The sequence below is a fragment of the Megalops cyprinoides genome, chromosome 16, assembly GCF_013368585.1.
Source record: "Megalops cyprinoides isolate fMegCyp1 chromosome 16, fMegCyp1.pri, whole genome shotgun sequence".
Classification (NCBI taxonomy): Eukaryota; Metazoa; Chordata; class Actinopteri; order Elopiformes; family Megalopidae; genus Megalops; species Megalops cyprinoides.
The window spans coordinates 33,580,305-33,593,734 of NC_050598.1; the positions used below are offsets into that span (position 1 = coordinate 33,580,305).

Sequence of the window (13,430 nt, forward strand, 5' to 3'; positions counted from 1 at the left end):
GAAAGAAAAAAAAAACTCCACACTTTTAACATAGACACAGTGCACTAGGTTAAATAATATGAATGGCAATTTCTTTGCGTTAAACACCGCCAAGAAAACAAGTCTATCATTTTGTTCCTTGTCAGAAAACTTCACCAAAAAGGACACATCCTGAATCCGTACAAGGATCTCTGACAATCAGAGTCATCCGATATCTTCACATTTATGTGAAGCAGGCGTACTAATCCAGAGTTACTGCCAGAGCGTGAAACTGTCTGCGTCGTCTGGTGATACAGCTGGCAAGAGACTGAGGCAGTTCAGGCTAAGCACCTCGCGCGAGGGTAACGCAGCAGTGGCCCTCCTGGGAATCGACCCATGATCCTCTGCGTAACGATACCCAACTCCTGCCATTATGCCACAGTGCTGCCTGATAATATCACCAGTAAAGTTAAACAGCCAGCGATAATCAGGAAGGACACACAGGGATACATTTTACTGAAGTACAAAGTAGGAAATCATAACATGAACCAGGAAGAAAATTCACATTGCACAAATACCAAAAATGCATTAATACATATGTTCCGAAGACAGCCCCGATTGTTTGCACACAGCCTCTAATACAAAAGCAAATGTGAGTAAATTAAATTCTGAAAAGATGTTTGCAAATTAATTAAGGCGTTGAAACGAGATATACGAAGAGATATCCAAACCCTATTGCTTACATATGCATTTTTTTAAATGAGCATTCTGAATGAAAAAGTCATGAGACAATAGCCTACCGTGGTAATACAATGAGAGTTGTGAAAACAAAATAATATAAATTATTTACCAGAGTTGCGCATTTGGATCCGTTCTCACTGACGCCTCTCTCTTCAGTGCTTTCATTGGGACTCCTCTTCAGCGTCTGATCAGCGGGGAGAGTGACGTCATTGTAAGAACTGACGAACTTGAAGTCGCTGGTGCGCGAGCCCGTTGTTAAGTACGTGTCATAATTGTAAGAACTGCGCAGAGTTCCTGCTCCCTCTACCTCTGCGTAGTTGGGGGGGAAATATGCGCTGGGAATGGCGACTGCGCCGTCAAGCAACAGTCTGGGCTTTCTTCTGCGGCAAAACCTTACCGCTACAATCAGAATAATGAAGGTCAGGAAGAAGGTGGAGACGGACACCAGGGCGATGATCAAATATGACGTTAATCTGGAATTGTTCTCCTCATAAGACATATCTTTCAACTCGGGAACTTCTGCCAAGTTGTCCGAAATCAGCAGATACACCGAGCAGCTTGTAGACAGAGAGGGCTGTCCGTTATCTTTCACTGAGATAACAAGGATCTGCTTCATACTGTCAGATTCAGAAATGTCCCGCTGTGTCCTGATCTCTCCGCTGTGGACAGCAATAGTGAAAAGTCCCGGGTCTGTGGATTTCACCATCTGATAGGACAGCCACGCGTTCTGTCCAGAGTCCGCATCCACAGCGATCACCTTGGAAACCAGGGAGCCCGCCTGAGCAGCTTTGGGGACCATCTCGGTCATGAAGGAGCTCCCTGCTGGAGCAGGGTATAATATCTGCGGAGAGTTATCATTCTCATCTGTTATGAAGACGCTCACACTCACGTTGCTGCTCAGTGGAGGAGAACCATTGTCTCTGGCAACAACGAGGACTTTAAAGCTTCTGAACTGCTCATAATCAAATGATCTCACAGCATGGATCACTCCCGTGTCTCCGTTAATGGACAAAAACGACGAAACCGGAACACCGCCGACTTCACTCGACAGCAGAGAATAGAACACCGTGCCGTTCTGTCTCCAGTCCGGGTCTCTCGCCCTTACAGTAATAACAGAGGAGCCGGGTTTGTTATTTTCACACACATAGGCGCTGTAAGACTGTTCATCAAATACAGGCGGGTTGTCGTTCACGTCCGATACCGACAACTGCACAGTTTTAGAGGAAGACAAAGGCGGAGAACCCTCGTCGGTAGCAGTGATTGTAATGTTGTAATCAGACACTAATTCGCGGTCTAGTTCTCCTGTAGTTACCAGCGAGTAATAATTTTTGATGGACGGAATTAACTTGAAAGGAACATTTTGCTGAATGGAGCAGCGGACCTGTCGATTTCTCCCTGAATCTTTATCCTGAACATTGATGATGCCCACCTCTGCGCCAGGTAACGCGCTCTCAGGGATGGGATTATTCAGAGATTTCAAATATATCACAGGTGCGTTGTCATTCATATCAGTGACTTCTATAATTACTGTAGAATACGAAACTAAACCAGACCCATCTTTTGCTTGGATTCTTATTTCATAAACAGACTCTTCTTCGAAGTCAATATCTCCAACCACCTTAATGTCCCCGGTTTTGTGATCAAGCTTAAACAATTTCATATCTTCGTCTGAATCACGACCAAATTCATACGTCACTTCACCATTCGCTCCCTCGTCTGCATCACTGGCGCTGACTGTAACCACTACGGTGCCTAAAGGAGAATTTTCTGCCAGACTGGCTTTATAGACGCTCTGGCTAAACACGGGGATATTATCGTTAGCATCCAGCACAGTGACGTGTATAACTACAGTACCAGATCTCTGCGGAGTCCCTCCGTCAGACGCAGTAAGTAACAACGTAACCTCCTGCTGCTCTTCGCGATCCAGCTCTTTTTCTAAAACTAACTCACCGTATTTTCTTCCAACTGCGGTCGTGTGAACAGCCAGAGTAAAATGATCATTCTTCTGTAGCGTGTAGCTCTGAACAGCGTTCTGCCCGATATCCGCATCGTGGGCCTCATCCAAGAGGAAGCGGGCGCCTTTATCTGCTGATTCTCTAATTTCTAAATTGATGTGGTCTTTCTTAAATTTGGGTGAATTGTCATTAATATCTTCGACATTAAGCGATATACGATGTAATTCTAGAGGATTCTCCAGCACAAGCTCAGAATTTAAAACACACGAAGCCTTCTGACCACAAAGCGCTTCTCTGTCAATCCTTTCAGACACTATCAAATCGCCAGAATTCACATTAATGTCGCAATAACTTCGACTTCCTTCAGTATCAATACGAGCGTTGCGAGCAGACAGGCTTTTAACATCCACACCGAGATCCTTCGCTATATTTCCTATGACAGATCCGCGTTTCATCTCCTCCGGAATAGAGTAGCTCACATCTCCAAAGCAAGCAGGCAGGGCGAAAAGAAAGAAAACCAAACAGCGCGTCGAGCTGCTCACAGAGAATCCGTTATATCCCATCTTCAGATCGAAATTTTAGGGGATTCCCACTGTAGTTCAATCCTTCACTTCGTTGCAATATCCTGCATGAAGCGATCCACTTAAGGATAGGTAATATCCTAACTTAATGATAAGAGATGTACAGTCCGGCCCGTTCAATGATTTTCTGTCCTCCAGCAGCGAGATGCACGCTTTTGAATATTACGATAGTGGGTGGAGAGGTGAGTCTTACTTCCCTTTGCTGTTGAATAGCGACACTCGGAGTCCTTTCAAGAAACTGCATATGATGAAGAGAAGTACACCTAAAGGTATTCTTCAGCTTCTTCTAATAGCAATAATAATAATAATAATAATGCATTGGACTCGGACGCTCCCACGTAACGATGTCTAGAGATATAATCCCAAATTAGAATTTGTGGCTATCTGTTATTTAAAATAGATGTACGTGTTAGTTGACATGTTGGAAACCAACGTTCTACACACTTGTTTTTCAAACTAACCTTGGAGACAAGACTTTTACCGAGGAGGAACAGCACCTAAAACATTCCCCAAATATACAAGAAACCCTTGCCGGTTCCGCTGACTTATCATAAGTCACCAGTTTTTAAAATCATGGTCATGTAGCCTACATTACATAACATCACTGACGTATATGAAAAGAGTTGTATCAAAGGTTGAAATTTAAACGAAATACTAATCTTCAAATAATAAGAGTTAAGTGGGATACACACTAATTGTTCCCTTATTAACACCAAAAACTGAAAGTTTCAGGAAATAAGGGTTGCTAAAGAAACATACATGAAATTTTTAGGCTAATTCAGATCATGAGGGAGTTTATGGAATACTACGGAAAAGTTTGAATTAAGGTAAAAATACTGAGGTCGGCCACATGTTCTACCGTGCGAAACATGATATGTTCTAAGGGAAAAAAACCTTCGCACTTTCAATACAGACAGTGCACTACGGAATACATAATCTCTGAGCCGAGCCGCAATTTCTTTGCGTTATACACCGCCAAACAACAAATCTTTAATTTTGTACGTTATCATAAGAGCTTCAATAAAAAAGGACATATGCTGAATCCGTACAAGGATCTCTGACAATCAGAGTCATCCGATATCTTTAATATCACATATATTGCGAAGCAGGCGTACTAATCCAGAGTTACTGCCAGAGCGTGAAACTGTCTGCGTCGTCTGGTGATACAGCTGGCAAGAGACTGAGGCAGTTCAGGCTAAGCACCTCGCGCGAGGGTAACGCAGCAGTGGCCCTCCTGGGAATCGACCCATGATCCTCTGCGTAACGATACCCAACTCCTGCCATTAGGCCTCACTGCTGCCTGATAATATCACCGGTAAAGTTAAACAGCCAGCGATAATCAGGGAGCACATGAGAAAACGCTAAATGTAACGGAATTAGAAAATTCGACATTATAACAAATCAGAAGAAAATTCATATTGCATTAACAAAGATAATTTAAGAATGTACAGATTCGGAAGACACAGATCGCCACTTGCAAAAACTCCCAATTTCAAAATCTGCTGAGCACAAATTAAATTTAAAAATTGTGCTTCATTCAAAAAACCTCAGAGAGAAACTGGCAGTATGCTTTACATGGACAGAAACAATATTTCATTAATTAGCACTCTTCGATAGAATGAAAAGGTAAAGATGAATAATATGGCAATACCAGTAGAATTGTTTAAATGAAATAATATAAATTATTTACCAGAGTTGCGCATTTGGATCCGTTCTCACTGACGCCTCTCTCTTCAGTGCTTTGATTGGGACTCCTCTTCAGCGTCTGATCAGCGGGGAGAGTGACGTCATTGTAAGAGCTGACGAACTTGAAGTCGCTGGTGCGCGAGCCCGTTGTTAAGTACGTGTCATAATTGTAAGAACTGCGCAGAGTTCCTGCTCCCTCTACCTCTGCGTAGTTGGGGGGGAAATATGCGCTGGGAATGGCGACTGCGCCGTCAAGCAACAGTCTGGGCTTTCTTCTGCGGCAAAACCTCACCGCTACAATCAGAATAATGAAGGTCAGGAAGAAGGTGGAGACGGACACCAGGGCGATGATCAAATATGACGTTAATCTGGAATTGTTCTCCTCATAAGACATATCTTTCAACTCGGGAACTTCTGCCAAGTTGTCCGAAATCAGCAGATACACCGAGCAGCTTGTAGACAGAGAGGGCTGTCCGTTATCTTTCACTGAGATAACAAGGATCTGCTTCATACTGTCAGATTCAGAAATGTCCCGCTGTGTCCTGATCTCTCCGCTGTGGACAGCAATAGTGAAAAGTCCCGGGTCTGTGGATTTCACCATCTGATAGGACAGCCACGCGTTCTGTCCAGAGTCCGCATCCACAGCGATCACCTTGGAAACCAGGGAGCCCGCCTGAGCAGCTTTGGGGACCATCTCAGTCATGAAGGAGCTCCCTGCTGGAGCAGGGTATAATATCTGTGGAGAGTTATCATTCTCATCTGTTATGAAGACGCTCACACTCACGTTGCTGCTCAGTGGAGGAGAACCATTGTCTCTGGCAACAACGAGGACTTTAAAGCTTCTGAACTGCTCATAATCAAATGATCTCACAGCATGGATCACTCCCGTGTCTCCGTTAATGGACAAAAACGACGACACCGGAACACCGCCGACTTCACTCGACAGCAGAGAATAGAACACCGTGCCGTTCTGTCTCCAGTCCGGGTCTCTCGCCCTTACAGTAATAACAGAGGAGCCGGGTTTGTTATTTTCACACACATAGGCGCTGTAAGACTGTTCATCAAATACAGGCGGGTTGTCGTTCACGTCCGATACCGACAACTGCACAGTTTTAGAGGAAGACAAAGGCGGAGAGCCCTCGTCGGTAGCAGTGATTGTAATGTTGTAATCAGACACTAATTCGCGGTCTAGTTCTCCTGTAGTTACCAGCGAGTAATAATTTTTGATGGACGGAATTAACTTGAAAGGAACATTTTGCTGAATGGAGCAACGGACCTGTCGATTTGGCCCGGAGTCTTTATCCTGAACATTGATGATGCCCACCTCTGCGCCAGGTAACGCGCTCTCAGGGATGGGATTATTCAGAGATTTCAAATATATCACAGGTGCGTTGTCATTTACATCGGTGACTTCTATAATTACAGTAGAATACGAAACTAAACCAGACCCATCTTTTGCTTGGATTCGCATTTCATAAGCGGAACCTTCTTCGAAATCCACTGGCCCCTTCACCCCAATTTCTCCTGTCTTGTGATCAAGCTTAAACGTTTTTTTAACGTCATCTTCAACATGTTCAAATTCATACGTCACTTCACCATTTGCTCCCTCGTCTGCATCACTGGCGCTGACTGTAACCACTACGGTGCCTAAAGCAGAATTTTCAGCCAGACTGGCTTTATAGACGCTCTGGCTAAACACGGGGATATTATCGTTAGCATCCAGCACAGTGACGTGTATAACTACAGTACCAGATCTCTGCGGAGTCCCTCCGTCAGACGCAGTAAGTAACAATGTAACCTCCTGCTGCTCTTCGCGATCCAGCTCTTTTTCTAAAACTAACTCACCGTATTTTCTTCCAGCTGCGTTCGTGTGAACAGCCAGAGTAAAATGATCATTCCTCTGTAGCGTGTAGCTCTGAACAGCGTTTTGCCCGATATCCGCATCGTGGGCCGCACCTATGAGGAAACGTGCACCTTTAACAGCAGATTCTCTAATTTCCAGTCTAATACGATCATTTGCAAATTGTGGCGAGTTGTCATTCATATCCTGGATGTGAAGTGATATACGATGCAGTTCTAGAGGATTCTCCAGCACAAGCTCAGAATTTAAAACACACGAAGCCTTTTGTCCACAAAGAGCTTCTCTGTCAATCCTTTCAGACACAATCAAATCACCAGAATTCACATTAATGTCGCAATAACTTCGGCTGCCTCCTTCGGTATCTATACGAGCGTTGCGAGCAGACAGGCTTTTAACATCCACACCGAGATCCTTCGCTATATTTCCTATGACAGATCCGCGTTTCATCTCCTCCGGAATAGAGTAGCTCACATCCCCAAAGCAAGCAGGCAGGGCGAAAAGAAAGAAAACCAAACAGCGCGTCGAGCTGTTCACCGGGAATCCGTTATATCCCATTTTCAGATCGAAACCGCAGTTAATTTACGCTGCAATTCAATCTTTCATTCTCTACAAATATATCACAGGAAGAGATTCCTTTTCTCCGATAATAACATCCAGACAGACAGAAACTGTATGTACAGTCCGACTCGTACGATGGTTTTCTATGGTGCCGCTTCGAGTCTCCTGCTTCTGAATATCACACCAGTAGGAGGAGAGGGGTATCTGAATTCCCTTTGCTGGTGAACAGCGACACATGCAGTATTTTTCACTAACTGCGCATAATAAGAGGCATAAATCTCCAGGGTTTAAATGTTTACGATCAAATTACTGATAATTTAACTCGGCTGAAACGGTGTCAGAGATTACATTTCAAACGTTGCAATGATAAAAACTCTCCTCGAAGACAAAAGCACTGTCACACCAGCAAATTAATGCTACAAAATAATAAGCAATGACTTTTTAACCCGACGCTAAATATGCGAGTTACACAAAAGCTCGATCCATTACTCAATAAATAACGCAACCAACATGTGTTGAGTTTCTGATGTTCTGAAAATATACATAAATCATTTAAAATAATTAAAGTAACAAGGTTAGCTTTATATGCTGGTAGGTTTGCAAGTCAAAATTTCTCATGAAAATCATGACAATCATATTAAAACATTTTATAACACTGCACAGCTCTGCAGAGAATAAGCAGCAGTTCTTACAATGATCTTTTTACACAACAGATGAATTTGCAGCCACACTGCTCCTCACAGTGACTGCATTTCTGAATAAAACATTTCCAGGAACGTTAATTACATACACAGTCACATCTGATACACAACAAACCATTCTGGCTTCGCTTCCTTCACGAAATAAGAGTGAAACAGGCAGCGTTTGATTCAGTGGGGGTCATGGGCTGCACATAACGATGTGAATGTCATGGAGGGCTCATTTCCCTCACTTCACAGCAATGGAGGTGCAATATGAGGAGCTTCCCGGTCGTCCTGAAACAGTGGTCTATCCTGTTGCGGCTAGCAGTGTTCACCCCCAACACAACACTCATGAGCCTTTATTTCTCTCTGCCAAATCATACTGCAGTCAGCAGGAAATGCAGCACAGCCAATAGCGACACACCTGTCACCAGCGCCTTCACGCAAAACAACCCGTCTGTGAAACTGTCTGGCCAACACCTTGCTGAAACGCACTGGCTTGGGTCTGAATGTACAGAGCCACCTGCAATTCTCATAATGTGAGCAAATTACCACATGCAAGCGCAGATCAGCTGAAAAACGTGATGAGACCCTTTCTGTATTTACACTGCAGGAGGGAGACAAGCGGGCATAAACCCGGGCCCGGAGCCAGGATGAAGTGGCTGAGGGGGCAGTTAAAATGGCGAGGGGGCAAATCATTTTATAAAGTAAAACAGGGGGTTATCATTGTGCTATGCCTATTTCTGCATTTTTTCATCCTGCAGGTGTGAATATAGTGCCGTTTTGACTAGATGGGAACAATTCCCTACCTTACCTTTTCCATGTGTTTGTGCGTCATGGCCATAATATGAAATAGGAATATTAGGGGGAGATTGCCAGGTCACCACCTAAGATTGGTCTGGTGGTAGGTCTACTGAAATTCATTGATTTAACCATGCCATAGCCTCTGAAAGCCTAAATAACAACACAAAACTACTGTTTCAAAATCAAATAATACATTTATTTCACAGCAGTGGTGAAGCCAGTATTAAACCTGAGTGTCCTCGCACAATTTAGTGATTCGGAGCAACCGGAACGTATAGGTCTACAAGAAGCAAAATAATAAAATCTAACCACTGAGAGATGACTGCTAAAATCAACAAAATAATAGCCAACAGCGTCAGGGTCATTAAGTAAAAAAAAAAAGATGGTCAGATCGTTTTGTCTGTCTTTCTGCTCATGCCATGCAGCTCTCTCTCCCTCTCTCTCTTTCTCTCACTCCCTCTCCCTCTCCCTCTCCCTCTCTCTCTCTCTCTCACTCTCTCTCTCCCTCTCCCTCTCTCTCTCTCTATCACTCACTCTCTCTCTCACTCTCTCTCTCTCTCCCTCTCTCTCTCACTCTCTCTCTCTCTCTCTCTCTCACTCTCTCTCTCGACCCAAACTTCACTTCCCTGTGTTGTTTCCAATGAGAATTCCAACCATTTTTGTTGTTTTTGCTATTTTTCTACAGGGTACATAAAACTTAAACTGTGGGGGCAGAAGCAAAGCCCCCTCTTGCCCCCTCATGGCACCAGGTGCACACAAAACCAAGGGGAAAAAAAACAATAAAATGTTTGGTTGTGTTGATACATCTGGCTGGCTAGATAGCAAGTAAGCACTGAATTCATGTTTTCTTCACATTGTTTAAGGTAATATTGCAGTGAAATAATTAGCAGTGTATTAACCTTAGTCTGCTTGTAACTGCTTGACTGTAAGAGTTATGATCTCAGGCATTTTACTGTGATATGACTGTATTCCTTCTGAACAGCTTCCTGGGAGGCTGCAGCTCTACATAAGGCAGACTCTGCACTGTGATGTAGGTCTGCTTCCGGTTTTACTCTGTCAGCACAGGTTAACACAACACAATCTCACAGAATAACTGCCAACCCAGATGCTCCAGTAGCCTGTTCTGAAGGAATACAGTAATATCAGAGAAGAAGAAAAAGCTTAGCTTATCTTACGCAGTCAAGTAATTACATGTAACATGAATTAATTCACTGTTAATTAACGCACCATAACATCACCTTAAATAATTTATGGAAAACATTAATTTGGTGCCAGCTGGCTTGTTAGCCGGGCAGACATGTCAGCATGCCATATATTGTCTGTGAGGTTATTATGGGGGTTAAAAGCACAGCTCTTCAGTGTGAGCGGTAGTTATAATATAACTGTGGTAGCATTAATGTGAGTGACTGGAAAATTGTAATGACACAGAAGAATTCTGGGCAATGTCATGACAACATCTACCCAACAATGCATGTGAGGTTTGCTGTTAGGATGTTGTTTGCTTGTGTATGTCACGACAACCCAAGTATTGTACAGGTCAGTCCAGAATCCCTGTCACTCTCTGCAGAACTTCAGTCTTCAGCACAAAGAAATCATAAAAAAGATCATGGTGTTTAATATCCAGCATATGGCTGCAGACAAGGATCTTGTATGATTTTAGCTTTTCTTTGATACACTCGGTTGTATGTTAGGCCACTTCGTTGGGCCCCCAGTGCTCTGACCAGCAGGCTGTGACTGCGTGGCTGGCAGCTTCATGTTGTTGCTGACAACTCGTTTGTTCATGCAGCACTCTTGGTTTTGTGTGACTAAAGAATTATATATCCCTTGATCTTAAAAAATGTTGCTTAAAATGTAACAATACGAATCGATCAAATTATTTTATTACCCATCACACATTCTCTGGTGCAGCTAATCGTGTCCAGGAATTTAACAAACCAAGTGAGCCTAAATGAAACGAATACTCCTCTATCAACAAACACACTACGACTTAAGGAGATATATACGAAGATAAAACAACCTACTCGAAAACGGCAGCACATACAATAATAAGTGTAACTTAATGGTAAACGTATTTACCAGAGTTGCGCATTTGGATCCGTTCTCACTGACGCCTCTCTCTTCAATGCTTTGATTGGGACTCCTCTTCAGCGTCTGATCAGCGGGGAGAGTGACGTCATTGTAAGAGCTGACGAACTTGAAGTCGCTGGTGCGCGAGCCCGTTGTTAAGTACGTGTCATAATTGTAAGAACTGCGCAGAGTTCCTGCTCCCTCTACCTCTGCGTAGTTGGGGGGGAAATATGCGCTGGGAATGGCGACTGCGCCGTCAAGCAACAGTCTGGGCTTTCTTCTGCGGCAAAACCTCACCGCTACAATCAGAATAATGAAGGTCAGGAAGAAGGTGGAGACGGACACCAGGGCGATGATCAAATATGACGTTAATCTGGAATTGTTCTCCTCATAAGACATATCTTTCAACTCGGGAACTTCTGCCAAGTTGTCCGAAATCAGCAGATACACCGAGCAGCTTGTAGACAGAGAGGGCTGTCCGTTATCTTTCACTGAGATAACAAGGATCTGCTTCATACTGTCAGATTCAGAAATGTCCCGCTGTGTCCTGATCTCTCCGCTGTGGACAGCAATAGTGAAAAGTCCCGGGTCTGTGGATTTCACCATCTGATAGGACAGCCACGCGTTCTGTCCAGAGTCCGCATCCACAGCGATCACCTTGGAAACCAGGGAGCCCGCCTGAGCAGCTTTGGGGACCATCTCGGTCATGAAGGAGCTCCCTGCTGGAGCAGGGTATAATATCTGCGGAGAGTTATCATTCTCATCTGTTATGAAGACGCTCACACTCACGTTGCTGCTCAGTGGAGGAGAACCATTGTCTCTGGCAACAACGAGGACTTTAAAACTTCTGAACTGCTCATAATCAAATGATCTCACAGCATGGATCACTCCCGTGTCTCCGTTAATGGACAAAAACGACGACACCGCAACACCGCCGACTTCACTCGACAGCAGAGAATAGAACACCGTGCCGTTCTGTCTCCAGTCCGGGTCTCTCGCCCTTACAGTAATAACAGAGGAGCCGGGTTTGTTATTTTCACACACATAGGCGCTGTAAGACTGTTCATCAAATACAGGCGGGTTGTCGTTCACATCCGATACAGACAACTGCACAGTTTTAGAGGAAGACAAAGGCGGAGAGCCCTCGTCGGTAGCAGTGACCGTAATGTTGTAATCAGACACTAATTCGCGGTCTAGTTCTCCTGTAGTTACCAGCGAGTAATAATTTTTGATGGACGGAATTAACTTGAAAGGAACATTTTGCTGAATGGAGCAGCGGACCTGTCGATTTGTCCCTGAATCTTTATCCTGAACATTGATGATGCCAACCTCTGCGCCAGGTAACGCGCTCTCAGGGATGGGATTTTTCAGAGATTTCAAATATATCACAGGTGCGTTGTCATTCACATCAGTAATTTCTATAATTACTGTTGAATAAGACAATAACCCAGATCCATCTTTAGCTTGGATTCGAATTTCATAAGCTGAACCTTCTTCGAAATCGAGTGGTCCCTTCACCCCAATTTCTCCTGTCTTGTGATCAAGCCTAAACAATTTCTTCACTTCATCTGAAACATGCCCAAATTCATACGTCACTTCACCATTCGCTCCCTCGTCTGCATCACTGGCGCTGACTGTAACCACTACGGTGCCTAAAGCAGAATTTTCAGCCAGACTGGCTTTATAGACGCTCTGGCTAAACACGGGGATATTATCGTTAGCATCCAGCACAGTGACGTGTATAACTACAGTACCAGATCTCTGCGGAGTCCCTCCGTCAGACGCAGTAAGTAACAATGTAACCTCCTGCTGCTCTTCGCGATCCAGCTCTTTTTCTAAAACTAACTCACCGTATTTTCTTCCAACTGCGTTCGTGTGAACAGCCAGAGTAAAATGATCATTCCTCTGTAGCGTGTAGCTCTGAACAGCGTTCTGCCCGATATCCGCATCGTGGGCCTCACCTAAGGGGAAACGGGCGCCTTTACCCGCAGATTCTCTAATTTCCATTTCAATGCGATCATTTGCAAATTGTGGCAAGTTGTCATTCATATCCTGGATGTGAAGTGATATACGATGCAATTCTAGAGGACTCTCCAGCACAAGCTCAGAATTTAAAACACACGAAGCCTTCTGTCCACAAAGCGCTTCTCTGTCAATCCTTTCAGACACTATCAAATCACCAGAATTCACATTAATGTCGCAATAACTTCGACTTCCTTCAGTATCAATACGAGCGTTGCGAGCAGACAGGCTTTTAACATCCACACCGAGATCCTTCGCTATATTTCCTATGACAGATCCGCGTTTCATCTCCTCCGGAATAGAGTAGCTCACATCTCCAAAGCAAGCAGGCAGGGCGAAAAGAAAGAAAACCAAACAGCGCGTCGAGCTGCTCACAGAGAATCCTTTGTAGCCCATTTTCAGATCGATATTGTAGGGAATTCGCACTTTAATCCAATTCTTACATTTGGCGAAATATCCCTCATGAAGACACCCAGTAAACGATGAATGCTGTCCTAGCTTAATGAAAAGAGATGTC

General features: G+C 44.1%; 3 protein-coding genes across 3 annotated transcripts; all 3 read right to left on the reverse strand.

Annotated features, from left to right (window-relative positions):
- Positions 1–754: 754 nt before the first annotated feature.
- LOC118790708 (protocadherin beta-16-like) lies at positions 755–3,217 on the reverse strand. The gene has a single exon (XM_036547698.1). It carries the CDS (start codon positions 3,215–3,217, stop codon positions 755–757), a length of 2,463 nt encoding a protein of 820 aa, XP_036403591.1.
- A 1,681-nt stretch (positions 3,218–4,898) lies between these two features.
- On the reverse strand, positions 4,899–7,466 carry LOC118790709 (protocadherin gamma-A11-like). Its single transcript, XM_036547699.1, has one exon. It carries the CDS (start codon positions 7,335–7,337, stop codon positions 4,899–4,901), a length of 2,439 nt encoding a protein of 812 aa, XP_036403592.1. The 5' UTR covers positions 7,338–7,466.
- A 2,895-nt stretch (positions 7,467–10,361) lies between these two features.
- On the reverse strand, positions 10,362–13,413 carry LOC118790710 (protocadherin beta-16-like). The gene is made up of 2 exons (XM_036547700.1): positions 10,901–13,413; positions 10,362–10,400 (listed from the first exon to the last, which is right to left on the reverse strand). Exons 1-2 carry the CDS (start codon positions 13,307–13,309, stop codon positions 10,362–10,364), a joined length of 2,448 nt encoding a protein of 815 aa, XP_036403593.1. The 5' UTR covers positions 13,310–13,413.
- Between the last annotated feature and the right edge of the window lie 17 nt (positions 13,414–13,430).

Excerpts from the sequence above, each read along its gene's own strand:
- LOC118790708 (XM_036547698.1), bottom strand. The coding sequence starts at position 3,217 with ATGGGATATAACGGATTCTCTGTGAGCAGCTCGACGCGCTGTTTGGTT.
- LOC118790709 (XM_036547699.1), bottom strand. The coding sequence starts at position 7,337 with ATGGGATATAACGGATTCCCGGTGAACAGCTCGACGCGCTGTTTGGTT.
- LOC118790710 (XM_036547700.1), bottom strand. The coding sequence starts at position 13,309 with ATGGGCTACAAAGGATTCTCTGTGAGCAGCTCGACGCGCTGTTTGGTT. Across the intron at positions 10,401-10,900 it reads GATCCAAATGCGCAACTCTG|ACTGAAGTTCTGCAGAGAGT; the intron begins GTAAATACGTTT and ends TTTGTGCTGAAG.